Genomic DNA, 13,117 nt, shown 5'->3' on the forward strand with positions numbered 1-13,117 from the left:
AAAATGAAGGAGTTAAAGAGATTTTAGAAATTGGGCGATACATTTCCTTTTATTACATTTCCAATTGCTAATTTTAAATCATTAACAACAGTTTTCAATTGAAATAAAACATTTCTATCCAGCAAGAAATTTATTTTCACCAACACATAACAACTAATATAGCAATAACTTTTATTTTTCAACCGATTTACACAAATGCAATACCATTGAATTTTTCATTAAATTTTCAAATACTATACAAATTTGTTACATGATTAACAGCTCTCATGATGTTTAATTTTGAACACTTTTAATTGCAGCAATTTTAAAACAGAAAGTGATATTATTTATATACTTGTTTGTTTATGTCCCTTTAATTGGTTTAACATAAATCACAAGTTTTAATTGATTTTACATTAATTGTTTTTTTTATGTGATTTGATAGTAAAAAAGACACATATGACCAAACAGTGAACTAATCTTGGTAGGAAGATATTTTCATACAAACTATTTGGTTGTTTTTTTTTTTTTTTTTTTTTTTTGTCTACTGTCATTTCCTTAGATTGTGTCGACATCTTGCAAACACCCTATACATAAAATAAAATGTATTCGAAGGATGCTTCTGATTTTGTTTTATTTAAATATATATATATATAGAACACTTCTAGAACTGTTTTATCATTTTGATTATTACTGTTGAAAACTAATATGTATATAGGGTGTTCTATACAAAGGGTGGATTCATCCTTTTATAATATATATATATATATAGTAATAGCTTAGTTTCAACAGTAACAATCAAACTGATAAAACAGTTCTAGAAGAGTTGTAAAATATTTATTTGTAACAACAATTATTACTACTTTCTAAATTATTTCATAAACCATAAACCATAAACACAACTCCCTCAACAATAATCACAACTGAGATAAGGCTATCAGCATGGATGGCCTATCAGTTGAATAAGCAGTTATGTTAAACAGTGGTTTCCATTTCTGGTAAAAGCTGTGTAGGAATGCACTTTCACCACAGTAGAAAAGTGAGGAAGAGACACTCACTGAGCGAGTGATGGGAGAGAGCTTGCTGATTTATGGCACCTTATCAGTCAAGGTCATGTGTTGTTATTGTCACACCTGCTAAACCTCAGTACTGCCGCACAATTCAACAACTTTATAACTCAATATAATAATAATACTTCTGCAGCAATACAGAATTCACACGTTACTTTAGTTAAAAATTGTTCTTCTTTAAAACAAACAAAGGACATTTTAAACTTCTAGATAATACAGAGAATATACCAGCAAGAATGAATATATATATAATAAATATTGCAAAATAATTTTGTTGATATAGGATAGTCTGTACATTAATTATGGCAGTACGGTTAATTAATTACTAGTACTTCAACTTGCTGTCCATTCTAAAGGTATTTTCATAATTTAAAAACTAATTACGGATGTTTAATGTTTTTCGTGGGTGACCTCAGATTGTATTTAATAAGTGTTTAAATGAAAACAAGTCATAACATTAGTTTAAATTGATATTAGAAAGTTTACAGTTTGTGGCTTGCTTTGAGGTTAGAATCTGGCCTGGTAATACTGGATATAGACATTCCTTCATCAGAAACATTTTGCTTAGTTCAATTGTTGTAAAATCGAAACTTGGATATTTTAGGATCAAGATCATGGTTTGCCGAATTTGTTCAAAACCAATTCGAGATTTTGTAGAATGTGGAAAGTGTAAGGCCAAGTTACACTATCACTGTGCTGGTCTTCAGAAATCTACTTGGAAAGCTAAACCTCTGAAAAAGATGTCCGAATGGGAATGTTCAATCTGTAAACCCTCAACTATTAAAACAAGGTTGGGAAGCATAGAGCAAGAGGACGAAATAGAAAGTGATGACCCTACCTATCTAGCATTGAAGAAATTTCTTGAAAATATGTTTTAAAAAGACAGGAGGAGAAAATTTCGTCAAGAATAAATACCATTTTTACTTTGGTAAGTAAACTAGAGGACACAATTAACAACTTAATTGATAGAGTGCAACAGATAGAAACCAACTCATTTGATCTTCGTAGGGAAATGGAGGACTTGCAACTTGAACTTGAGTGTGAGAAGCAATATGGTAGGTACAAAAATTTTCTTGTGACAAGTATTCCACACTCATAAAATGAGGACGTTCCACACAACAACACTACTAGGGAAAATGAACATCGATTTAAAAAAAGAAGATATAACAGCCCATAGACTTCCTTCTCCTAGATCGCCAGCGCCGATCATCGTACAGTGTACAACGAGAGCCATCAGAGACTCTGTAGTTCGTAAGTCACGTAAATTTAAGCCTAGTACTTCTCTGTTAGGTAATGACCATCCAGAAAGAGCTATTTACTTCAACAACCATCTTACACCACACTTTTCTGATCTCATGAAAAAGGCTAAAGAAGTTAAAGACAAAGTTGGTTACAAGTATATATGATTCAACAGCAATAAGATTATGATGAAGAAAGATAATGAGTCACAAGCTATTAGGATAGTTAAGATAGGAGACTTAGATAAGATAGTCTAAACATATATGATAAGGATCATCCCCATATACACGCCCTTCTCAAGGACAAATCACTTAAAGGTAGCCTACACAAAAACAAAACACTTTTTTCGTACATATAAGTTTATTTCTTTCTACTTTTCAATAAAAAATAAACATGGACTTAGAAGAACTTAACCTAAATATTTACAATAAATTTAGAACATTTTCAGATTGGGTAAATTTATGAATGTTCTAAATTCTCCGACAATTCTCAGAGGAGATAATTAGAAAATTTTAATTTATAGTAATTATTCAGTTTAATGCAACTAAATTTATTTCTAGATTTGTGACAAAACTACAAGATTTAAGGCTAATCTGGTTTTAATGATTCATAATTTGATTTAAATGTATTCCAATCAGTTTTTCTTATACATACAGAAACTGTACTAACAACTCAAGACTAAGGTTTTACATGTGTAACTTTAATAAGGGTCAACTCACCTTTGAATACCATTTTGTGACATCAGGAATTTCAGTCTGACGGTGAGTTTCCGTCAAGTCTCTCACTATGTCAGGAAACACTGCCATGAACTCCCGGCGCTCATCTTTACTGACAGCTTTACCTATGGCAGCTGGAGTCACTGACGCTAGGTTCCTGGAATAGAAACAAAGTAATTGTCAGATGTTTAGCTCTCTACACAGATCAATGAATGTGGCAGTTGATCCACATATAATTATTCTTTGCTACAATGCTCAATGTTGTTGACTCTTCTATTTATTTGTTAAGTTTAGGTCAAAATTCATGAGTGTCAAACACACGAATAAAATAATACATTTTCGTAAAGATGGTGTAAATTGAATAATCTGAGATAACTAATGAGATTACAGGAGCAATAAACATTATTGCCAATAGATAGAACATTGATGCCAATAGAAAGGCATCACCTGTTTTGAGATGTTTGTTCTTATCTTTGTAAGCCCGCTCTCTGGAAATCTTACGAGATATGAAAAACCATGTAAAAACAAACATTATCTAAAATGACTTGAGTGTTTCAAAACACTTTTTTTGTTTTGTACTATAATGCATACTAACTTATACATAATCAATCTTTTTCCAAACTTGGAATGACTGTAGCCTAATCTTAAAGATTTATAAGAAAAAGTGAAAGTTTCAATTGTTTATAATTACGTAACATATTTTAAAAATGTATTGTTTTGGGCCTATATTGGAAATAACATGGCTTAAAAATTTTGCTTTTAAATATAAATAGCCGTCATCTTGAAGCTTTTCATTGGTTAAAACTAACATAGAAAGAGGTGGCTACATTGTGGTGGTAAAAACATCATGTTCTGAAGAGAATTTACATAGCATCACATACTGTAATGTCAATTAGTAGCCACCTCCTTTAGATGTAATGTAAAGCATTTTATCAGGATTTTGATGTGACATTCTGCCACCAGGTAGTTTCTATGATTCTTATCGCAAACTGATTTTGATGTGACATTCTGGCACCAGGTAGTTTCTATGATTCTTATCACAAACTGATTTTGATGTGACATTCTGCCACCAGGTAGTTTCTATGATTCTTATCACAAACTGATTTTGATGTGACATTCTGCCACCTCGTAGTTTCTATGATTCTTATCGCAAACTGATTTTGAAGGTTTATTTCCAAGTTAGACATAAATGCAAAATCTCTTACACAAAATATATCATTCATTATCTCTCTAAGTTTTTTCATCATAAACCATAATTTGTCCTAAATTTTAAATTAAAAAACTTATCCTGTGTAAAACTTATAAGTATACTAATATTAATGGGTAAGTGATTATTAATTATACAACGTCATTAATTGAAAATGTTATTAGTAAATAATGGATGTATTTAAATAAATAATGAATATGTACACACTAAACAATTAATTGATTTTATTTATTTTTAAATGTATATCTGGTCAATTCAAAATAAACAAATATTCTTATATACTGTACATATGTGCCTTGAATATGAGGTAAGGGGTCTATCTCAAGACATGCATTTTTGTGGCAAAACCCGCTGGATATTGCTGCATTAACTGTTGCATAAATAGATTGTTAATGCAGATATATAATTGGGGAGGAGGCAAGAAGAGTTAATACCATGTTTATGCTAAGGGATATATCAAGAGGGCAACATGCTTTAAGGACGGAAAGACGTCTTTAAATTTAAACAAACCTGAAAATAAGAACTATAAGGGTGTTCAAGTGAAATCAACAATGTTACTACAACCAAGCTTAACGAATCTTAAGAAATATTAGGAATACTTCAATTAAATCAAATTAAAAAAACTCCATGAGTGAATCTTAGGGTATTATTAAGAAATTATGATGAGAAAATATAACAATGCAGGAACAAAAAGCAATACAAGCATATACATTTTCTTTCCAAAAGGTTAAGAAGACATCCGATATATTTTCAAAAGCAGTTGTATACACTTACCCATTGCGGCCATTTGTTGAATGCCTAAAAAGGTTATTGTATTAATTAAAACCACCTGCATAATATTACCTGTCTTTGACTTTCATATCAAATTTTACATTTCCTATATCTAAACTAATAATTTAGTTTATCTATTTTTTATACTAGCTAATATGTAAACATTTCAAGCCATTTGATGACACAGCAACCCACAAATAAAAATGGAGGTTTCAGTACATTAATGTGGCCACAACTCTTCCCTATCACTCTCACTCAAAGGACTAAATATTTTTACCCCCACAAATAAAAATAGTTCGAATAAGCCAGAACTGAAGTCCTGGTGTGGAGGTTTCAGTACATTACCGGTAATGTGGCCACAACTCTTCCCTATCACTCTCACTCAAAGGACTAAATATTTTTACCCCCACAAATAAAAATAGTTCGAATAAGCCAGAACTGAAGTCCTGTGTGGAGGTTTCAGTACATTAATGTGGCCACAACTCTTCCCCATCACTCTCACTCAAAGGACTAAATATTTTTACCCCCACAAATAAAAAATAGTTCGAATAAGCCAGAACTGAAGTCCTGGTGTGGAGGTTTCAGTACATTAATGTGGCCACAACTCTTCCCTATCACTCTCACTCAAAGGACTAAATATTTTTACCCCCACAAATAAAAATAGTTCGAATAAGCCAGAACTGAAGTCCTGGTGTGGAGGTTTCAGTACATTACCGGTAATGTGGCCACAACTCTTCCCTATCACTCTCACTCAAAGGACTAAATATTTTTTACCCCCCACAAATAAAAATAGTTCGAATAAGCCAGAACTGAAGTCCTGGTGTGGAGGTTTCAGTACATTAATGTGGCCACAACTCTTCCCCATCACTCTCACTCAAAGGACTAAATATTTTTACCCCCACAAATAAAAATAGTTCGAATAAGCCAGAACTGAAGTCCTGGTGTGGAGGTTTCAGTACATTAATGTGGCCACAACTCTTCCCTATCACTCTCTCTCAAAGGACTAAATATTTTTACCCCCACAAATAAAAATAGTTCGAATAAGCCAGAACTGAAGTCCTGGTGTGGAGGTTTCAGTACATTAATGTGGCCACAACTCTTCCCCATCACTCTCACTCAAAGGACTAAATTTGCACACTTATGATAAAAATATAAGGGCCATAATTATGTAATTTAATTAATGTACAGAATCATATAATAATTTTCATATGATAGATTAGTATGAGATAGATTGTAACTACAGAGAAATATGTCATACTTTTCTCTGTACTGTACAAATAAATCTTTCTTTCTCCTAAAAAGCTACCATCATCCTAACAGTTGCCTCGAGTAGGTACTTCTCTCCAGCTAGTACCTACACTATAGCCAACAAATATAGTATTTCTGAAAACTAAGCACAGAACAGTTTTTGTTTCATGATCTCGATAAAGACCAAACTTTGCCTAAATATGTGTCACCTACCAGTTGATGGGGTTTGGAACAAACTATAACGAATTTTGTAATAGCTTGAGCTTACTTAAAGTTTTTACTCCCGTAATTTTAAACAAATTTACAGATACGGAGATTGTTTCTACCACCAGCCCTAGACACCCTGCATAAACCGAGAACTTATTCAGACTTTTTATAAGCAATAAATATCTTTCTTCCAATATTTTTATCTATTTGTACACTTTTATTTATATCCTACACATCTCTTGATCATTCCAAAATGCCCGTAGCACTGAGGATCGTCATTTCAAACTCTTTATTTTAATAACCTTTTCCTTTTTATTTTTTACATCTTCTTCAATTTTTAATTTTTCAACTACAGCCCTGTTTCCTAAATACATCCTCTGTATCCTACCATGATGGTAGTGTGCACGATCATCTGTCTTGTAATTCTCAGAGGCCACTCTTTCTTTCTATTCTTGTCCTTGCACTCCATATTCTTGGCCTTTCCCACAGAATAAATGACTTTGGATTTTTTGGTTGCAATACTTAGCCACATGACTGAATATCTGGTACTTACGGCACCTTGCCAGATTAACATATTTAAACCTATTATTTAATATTTCTCTTCCTCGTAATGTGTTCCAGAACCTGACTAACATTCCACTACATTTGCATTTTACCTCAGTTTCTTCTTCGCCTTCCACCGCAGTGACCTGTTGGTAGTATATTATCCTTCTGAGCAGAAAACCCTAATATGATATAAAAAGATACTATGTACTTTTGGGATTACGCTCACTACCATTATCCTACTCTATGAAGTTCTGAGTAGGAAAGTTTAAATTTTGTGCATGTTTATTATTTCAAACTTAATTAAATACAAAAGTTGTTAACTTATCCTACTTTATGATACTGAACTACTTTCGTATTTTTCCGGTTTAGGGACACACAATCCCCTAGGTCTTAATTAACAAAATTTTAAAAATGGCTGTTATCATACAAATTTAGTACTGATTAAAATAATATAGTTTTCTAGCTTATTTCGTGAAATAACAACATTTATTGCAGTAAAACTTAAAAGTTGAAAAAACTACCTATATTAATGATGAAAATTGTGTAGACAGCTAAAAACATACATTAAGCCTGGGCTATCTGACTTTAATAACTTAGTACTGGTAATGTATAGGTCTACGTATACAAATATATAAAAAGTTCAACTTCTTAGATCTTTAAGGCGAAAAAGTGGAACATTGTTTGGTAAATTCAATGCATTTGAAAAAGTGTTTCATTCATCTAAAAAATAAGATTGCCGGTTCAAGGGTTAAAGCAGGTTTGGAAAAATAATCTTGGCTGCAGTAAAATAAGCAGCACTGTGATGTAATCGAATCATCGATAATAATGATCGATATTCAAGAGGAACGAATACTCATTACAACTGCTGGAACCAAATTAAGTTATGGGTATTACAAATTGCATTACAGTCCGGCTGTTATTTCGGTAATTCTAAGCAATATATGGGTCAACCTCGATTTTTCTCATATTACAATATAATGTTCCAATAGTCAATTAGAAAAGGAAATGACTAGAATTTCTAGCCGGAAAGCAGTTATAGGGAGCAGGCAACCGCCAGACGGTCATATATTGCTTAGAGTTACCTATTAGTGATCAGGGGCACTGACGTGATCTGGGCTTCAAATTTGGAACTACTCGAGTAAATTTTTTTTCTAAAAGAGCAAGCAGCGCGAAGCGCTGCGCAGCGGGCAAACATCGTGCGTGATCCTTTTTTTTTATTAAAAATTTCTGATAAATTGTTATATATATTACAATATAATGTAGGTAATGTATGTAAAACAATTTTAAACACATAATTACATGCTGGAAAGCAAAGTAAACCAATATAATCCGCCCATACAAAATCTCCGTAAAAATCTGGTAAAGGAATCTGTGTCATTCCTTTGGCCTGAATCAATTCAGTATATACGAAGATCACGCACGATGCCTGCCCGCTGCGCAGCGCTTCGCGCTGCTTGCTCTTTTAGAAAAAAAAATTAACTCGAGTAGTTCCAAATTTGAAGCCCAGATCACGTCGGTGCCCCTGATCACTAATAGGTAATTCTCGCGGTTGCCTGCTCCCTATAACTGCTTTCCAGCAAGACATTCTAGTCATTTCCTTTTCTAATTGACTATTGGAACATTATATTGTAATATGAGTTGCCTGCTCCCTATAACTGCTTTCCGGCAAGAAATTCTAGTCATTTCCTTTTCTAATTGACTATTGGAACATTATATTGTAATATGAGAAAAATCGAGGTTGACCCATATATTGCTTAGAATTACCGTTATTTCTTAAAAAGTAATAACTTAGTGATATACAAAAAACTATCTAGGCTATGTATATTTATAAAAGATAGAAAAGAAAACAGTGCAAATTTAGTATTTTTTACTATTTTGAAAGACAAACATGTCTGAAACCTTAAAAAACAAATAAGGTACTTTGGGATTATACCGACCACACCCAGACATGAATCGTTATTTCACATTTCGTTTCTACTGATTACTAGATTAGCGTAGAACAATATTTCGTCAATATAAAACAGGAATTGTCTTATCGCAAAACCCCTCCCCATCCTCAGACAGAGGTCAAAGTCGAGCGTCTAGTAGATAACGTGATTGCAGTCTCGCCGCCCGTTCAGCTGGTGCATCGCTTTGTTGTACTTCCGTGTTTTTACCTCTACATTTCTCCAAACACAAAAATTCAACAAAAACAATCATTTACCAAACTAAACTCTTTATTAAAAAAACACTAAAAACTTGTTTTTTATTCTTGATCACATTCCGCCACCCAAAATGCGAGTGCCTCCGGCCATCAGCGCGGGCATTGACAGCACCTTCGGTGCTGCCCCGCGCTGATGTCGACGAAAGAAAAACATCCCTCGAGATAGTACCTATCAGTAAAATATCAAATTCTAGAGGGGCTAATCAGAAATATAAATTGAATTGTAATGGAAAGGCAATTATGTACCGTGCAAATCACGTGATGCCGCGCGGCCTGCCGTAATCAGGATTCTCGAGAAAGATAAGATAACAGCGATCACAATACCTGGAAATGCTTGTAAGTTTGTAATTTTGTAATTGAAGAGTTGTTTTTTCGTTCTATCATGTTTGTTTCTATAAATTTCTATTTTTGTGTTCTTCATACTAGTGTGGTCGGTATAATCCCAAAGTACCACAAATAACACATGTAAATCAGATTTCTACTTAAGGCCATTAAATACTTATAGCCATTACTTTAGGATTTCTACTTATAGCCATTAAATATCAAACTCATGATTGTACTTTGTTTGAATTAATCTGGAACAATAATGTTGAACCGAATTACTTTATAGGCTTTTAAGATTGTACAAAACAATATTTCGTTCAGCAAAAAAAAAAACTGCTAGTATTTAGGATTAATTATGAATATCTATTGGTTGAATGTTTTTATATATTCGATAGTTTGGATATTTATAATTTATAGTTGATTCAATTTTCAGGGTTTTTGGATATTTATAATTGATAGTTGATACAATTTTCAGGGTTACCGCTATAGTACTACAAGCCATAATCTTAGGTCTATTTCTAAGGAATTAGTTAGCCTATGTGACAATCAGTAAATACTCAAGTTTTTTATCTTACCTTCTTAACAAAGAAGATGAAAGGTTTTCTTTTAAAACCGAATCTCCTGATTTATAAAGGTTTAGTCGACGAGGTAAACTTTTCTCGGTAGTTGTTCTATGAGCATTGAAATGAAAATTGTTTGAGTGTAAAGATGCAATGGAATAAACACAACGGTCACTTGTCTTGACAAGTTGACAAATTTGTTGTCCACCGAATTTTAAAGAACTGAACATTTTAATGAGCCACTTCAGCTATGATAACTTAGGGATACTTATATTATTATATTCAAACTCAATAACAAATAAATCGACACAAATGTATCGAGCAAGTTAATTCTTTGACCTATTTGAACATTTAAAATGTGTAACAAAATCAAACCTATTCGGCTATTGTTACTCTTATCGCACTAATATGAGTAACTTAGATGAACTAGTCCAAAACACAAGTTAAGAAACATGAACCATACCACACACCCGAACACTCACGCACACCAAAACCTAATACGCAGCGGCAGTGGCAACCACAGGTAACTCAACTACGTTTTTTCTCTTTTACTTCTCATTCTCGAATTCTGTTTTGGACGTTTCGTTTTATGTTTATATTCGTTCATTATCCAACAGCTGACACAAGAACAAAAGATAACAAAAAGAATATTACAAGACCATCTAGCTACAGGACCAAATAAATATCCCAATACGTATTTTTTATTGAGAGGACGAATGATTACTATTCATAATCAAACTCAAATATTCTTTATTGCCATGAAACATAAATACATGTATTGGCTTGGGTCTAAATAACTATTCAAACATAAGATATTATTTATTAATAACTAATTAACGTGGTACACGACATAGTCTTGTACAAAATAAAAACAATGTTCTAGTAAAAACACCTGAGTTTCCTTTAAAAATATCTAAATTCCTTAAAAAGCCTAAATCTATTTTTTTTTTTTTAATTCAAGTAGGGTGTCAAAAAATGCTATAGTATAATAATAAGTATGATTTTTAAAGGTGAAGTGTGGAAAGGGATATTTAATTTATGTTTATTTTTAAGACTGTATTTAGATTGTGGAACATGAGACTGAAAAATACTACGGTTCTGTTTAAAAATAATTAATGTATAAGATATATAAATGCATGTGAAATGTAGGATTTCAAACTCCTTAAAATAGGTTTGGGGGTCTCTCGTTGACGAATTCCAGCAATAATCCGCAATATCTTCATATGTAAGATACAAAAAAAAAAAAAAAAAACAGAATTAGTTCTTTCTAAACCCCAGATTGCAACAGCGTAAGTCAAGTATTGAAAATCAGAGCATAGTATGCTGTAAGAAGAACACAAGTGTTTATGAAGTGTGCAAGTCCTACGCAGTAAAAATATTCAGAAGACATCTGCCGTGCTACATTGTTTATATGTGAGGAAAAATTCAAATTCGTGTCAACAGATAGACCCAAGAACTTGATTGTGTTCAGAAACGTTCGTCATCAAACCAAACACCGAGATTGTCATAGCGCTTCCCTGTAATTGTGAAATCTATTAATTTGGTCTCACCTGTGTTTACATTCAAACCATTGTTTTTAAATCACAGAAAGTCATATAGATTCTACACGCGTTTTAACCCCTAACGCATCATGACATTGACTGTCTAAACTAATGTACGTGTCGCCTGCAAACAAAAACAAATAGACATCTGCAACACAACACCTGATATCACTTATATATAAAATGAACAAAAGAGGTCCGAGAATGGAACCTTCGGAGACCCTGACTTCAATGTTTGCACATCAGAATAACAACGCCTTAAAGTGAAAACATGAACCAAAGACATCTCAACTACTCGTAGGTGTTCCCTCAAATATGACGAAATAAATTTATTTGCTGCGCCACGCATTCCAACGCTCTCAAGTTTATCCATCATAAGATCATGAGAAACTATATCAAATGTCTTCCGTAGATGAAAAAAGACACCTGAAGCCGACTTCCTTTATCCACCTTATCCAAAAGTGTGAACATCGTACCGACAGTTGACCCACCTATTACAAATCCTATCTGATTGAAGAACAAAATATTATTTTGAGTAATAAAAGACCACAACCTAACAATACTTGCTTTTTCAGACTTTTAATAACGTTGATATAATATACATTGTTCTAAAGTTGTCAAGGTCATCCATTATTCTTTTTTGTTCCATGGTTTTATGATATACAGTTTTAAAGCGTTTGGAAAAACTCCACTTTCAAAAGAAAAAATAATGAAGTAAACAAGTGGGTCGATTAGGAATTCCCAACATGACTTCAGTAGTTTAGATGATATTTTGTTATAACCTGAAGATGTCTTGTTTAAGGGACCTGATTATATCTTTTACCTCTCTATTATAAATAAATAATAAAAAAAAGTGTTATGACTCCCATATGAATACAAACTAATAGTGTCTGAGAAAGTTAAACGATTTTGAGCAACGTTCATTAAGAAATTATTGAAGAAGTTCGAGACTTGTTTTGGACCACTAATAACAAGACCCTTTTCATTTTTAATGGTCTGGGGAGCACAAGATGAAATTCATTTCTTTTCTCTATTTTCATTTATGATTTCCCACATCGTCTTGATTGTATTAGAAGAATTTTGTATTTCAACAAGCACTTTAGTAGCTGTAATACTGGCAATATACTGCCGCTTCTTACGCTATAAGAATCCACATCTTTATTTTAAATTAAACAACTGGAAAACTTATCACGAAGCTTCAATAGATCTTCACTTAAAACACCTTACCTCGATATGTAGGCTACTCCTACGAATTCTGGTTTTATTCTCTGTAAATGCCTGCCCAAAAAAGGATAACAAGGAATCGAAAAGATACATTTTATAGTTCATTCTACATGTTTCGTAGATTCTGGACCATGTTTCTTTACTTATTAAATGTCTTAAGATGCAAACATTGCCATTCGAAAAAGATCGCCTAAGTAAGAACCAGGGTAATTACAGCGCCACTTGGGTTTGACAAATTTGCAATCGCCACCTGTGGATGGTGATCGGGCAATGAAGTTATTA

At 32.8% G+C, this 13,117-nt stretch overlaps 1 protein-coding gene across 2 annotated transcripts; it reads right to left on the minus strand.

Moving 5' to 3' along the window:
- Positions 1-2,983: 2,983 nt before the first annotated feature.
- LOC124374813 lies at positions 2,984-10,651 on the minus strand. 2 transcript variants are annotated; one of them, XM_046832962.1, is made up of 3 exons: positions 10,086-10,651; positions 4,986-5,009; positions 2,984-3,161 (listed from the first exon to the last, which is right to left on the minus strand). In XM_046832962.1, the coding sequence occupies exons 1-3, from the start codon at positions 10,298-10,300 to the stop codon at positions 2,999-3,001; spliced, it is 402 nt and encodes a 133-aa protein (XP_046688918.1). In that variant the 5' UTR covers positions 10,301-10,651; the 3' UTR covers positions 2,984-2,998. The 2 variants fall into 2 exon arrangements, with proteins under 2 accessions (XP_046688918.1, XP_046688919.1); XM_046832963.1 differs by lacking the exon at positions 4,986-5,009 and having other exon boundaries at positions 10,086-10,637.
- Between the last annotated feature and the right edge of the window lie 2,466 nt (positions 10,652-13,117).

Source organism: Homalodisca vitripennis, unplaced genomic scaffold (assembly GCF_021130785.1).
Source record: "Homalodisca vitripennis isolate AUS2020 unplaced genomic scaffold, UT_GWSS_2.1 ScUCBcl_10154;HRSCAF=18910, whole genome shotgun sequence".
In the NCBI taxonomy this organism is placed as follows: domain Eukaryota; kingdom Metazoa; phylum Arthropoda; class Insecta; order Hemiptera; family Cicadellidae; genus Homalodisca; species Homalodisca vitripennis.

Excerpts from the sequence above, each read along its gene's own strand:
- LOC124374813 (XM_046832962.1), bottom strand. The coding sequence starts at position 10,300 with ATGTTCAGTTCTTTAAAATTCGGTGGACAACAAATTTGTCAACTTGTC. Across the intron at positions 5,010-10,085 it reads TCATCTTCTTTGTTAAGAAG|GCATTCAACAAATGGCCGCA; the intron begins GTAAGATAAAAA and ends TAACCTTTTTAG. Across the intron at positions 3,162-4,985 it reads TCAACAAATGGCCGCAATGG|GAACCTAGCGTCAGTGACTC; the intron begins GTAAGTGTATAC and ends TTTCTATTCCAG.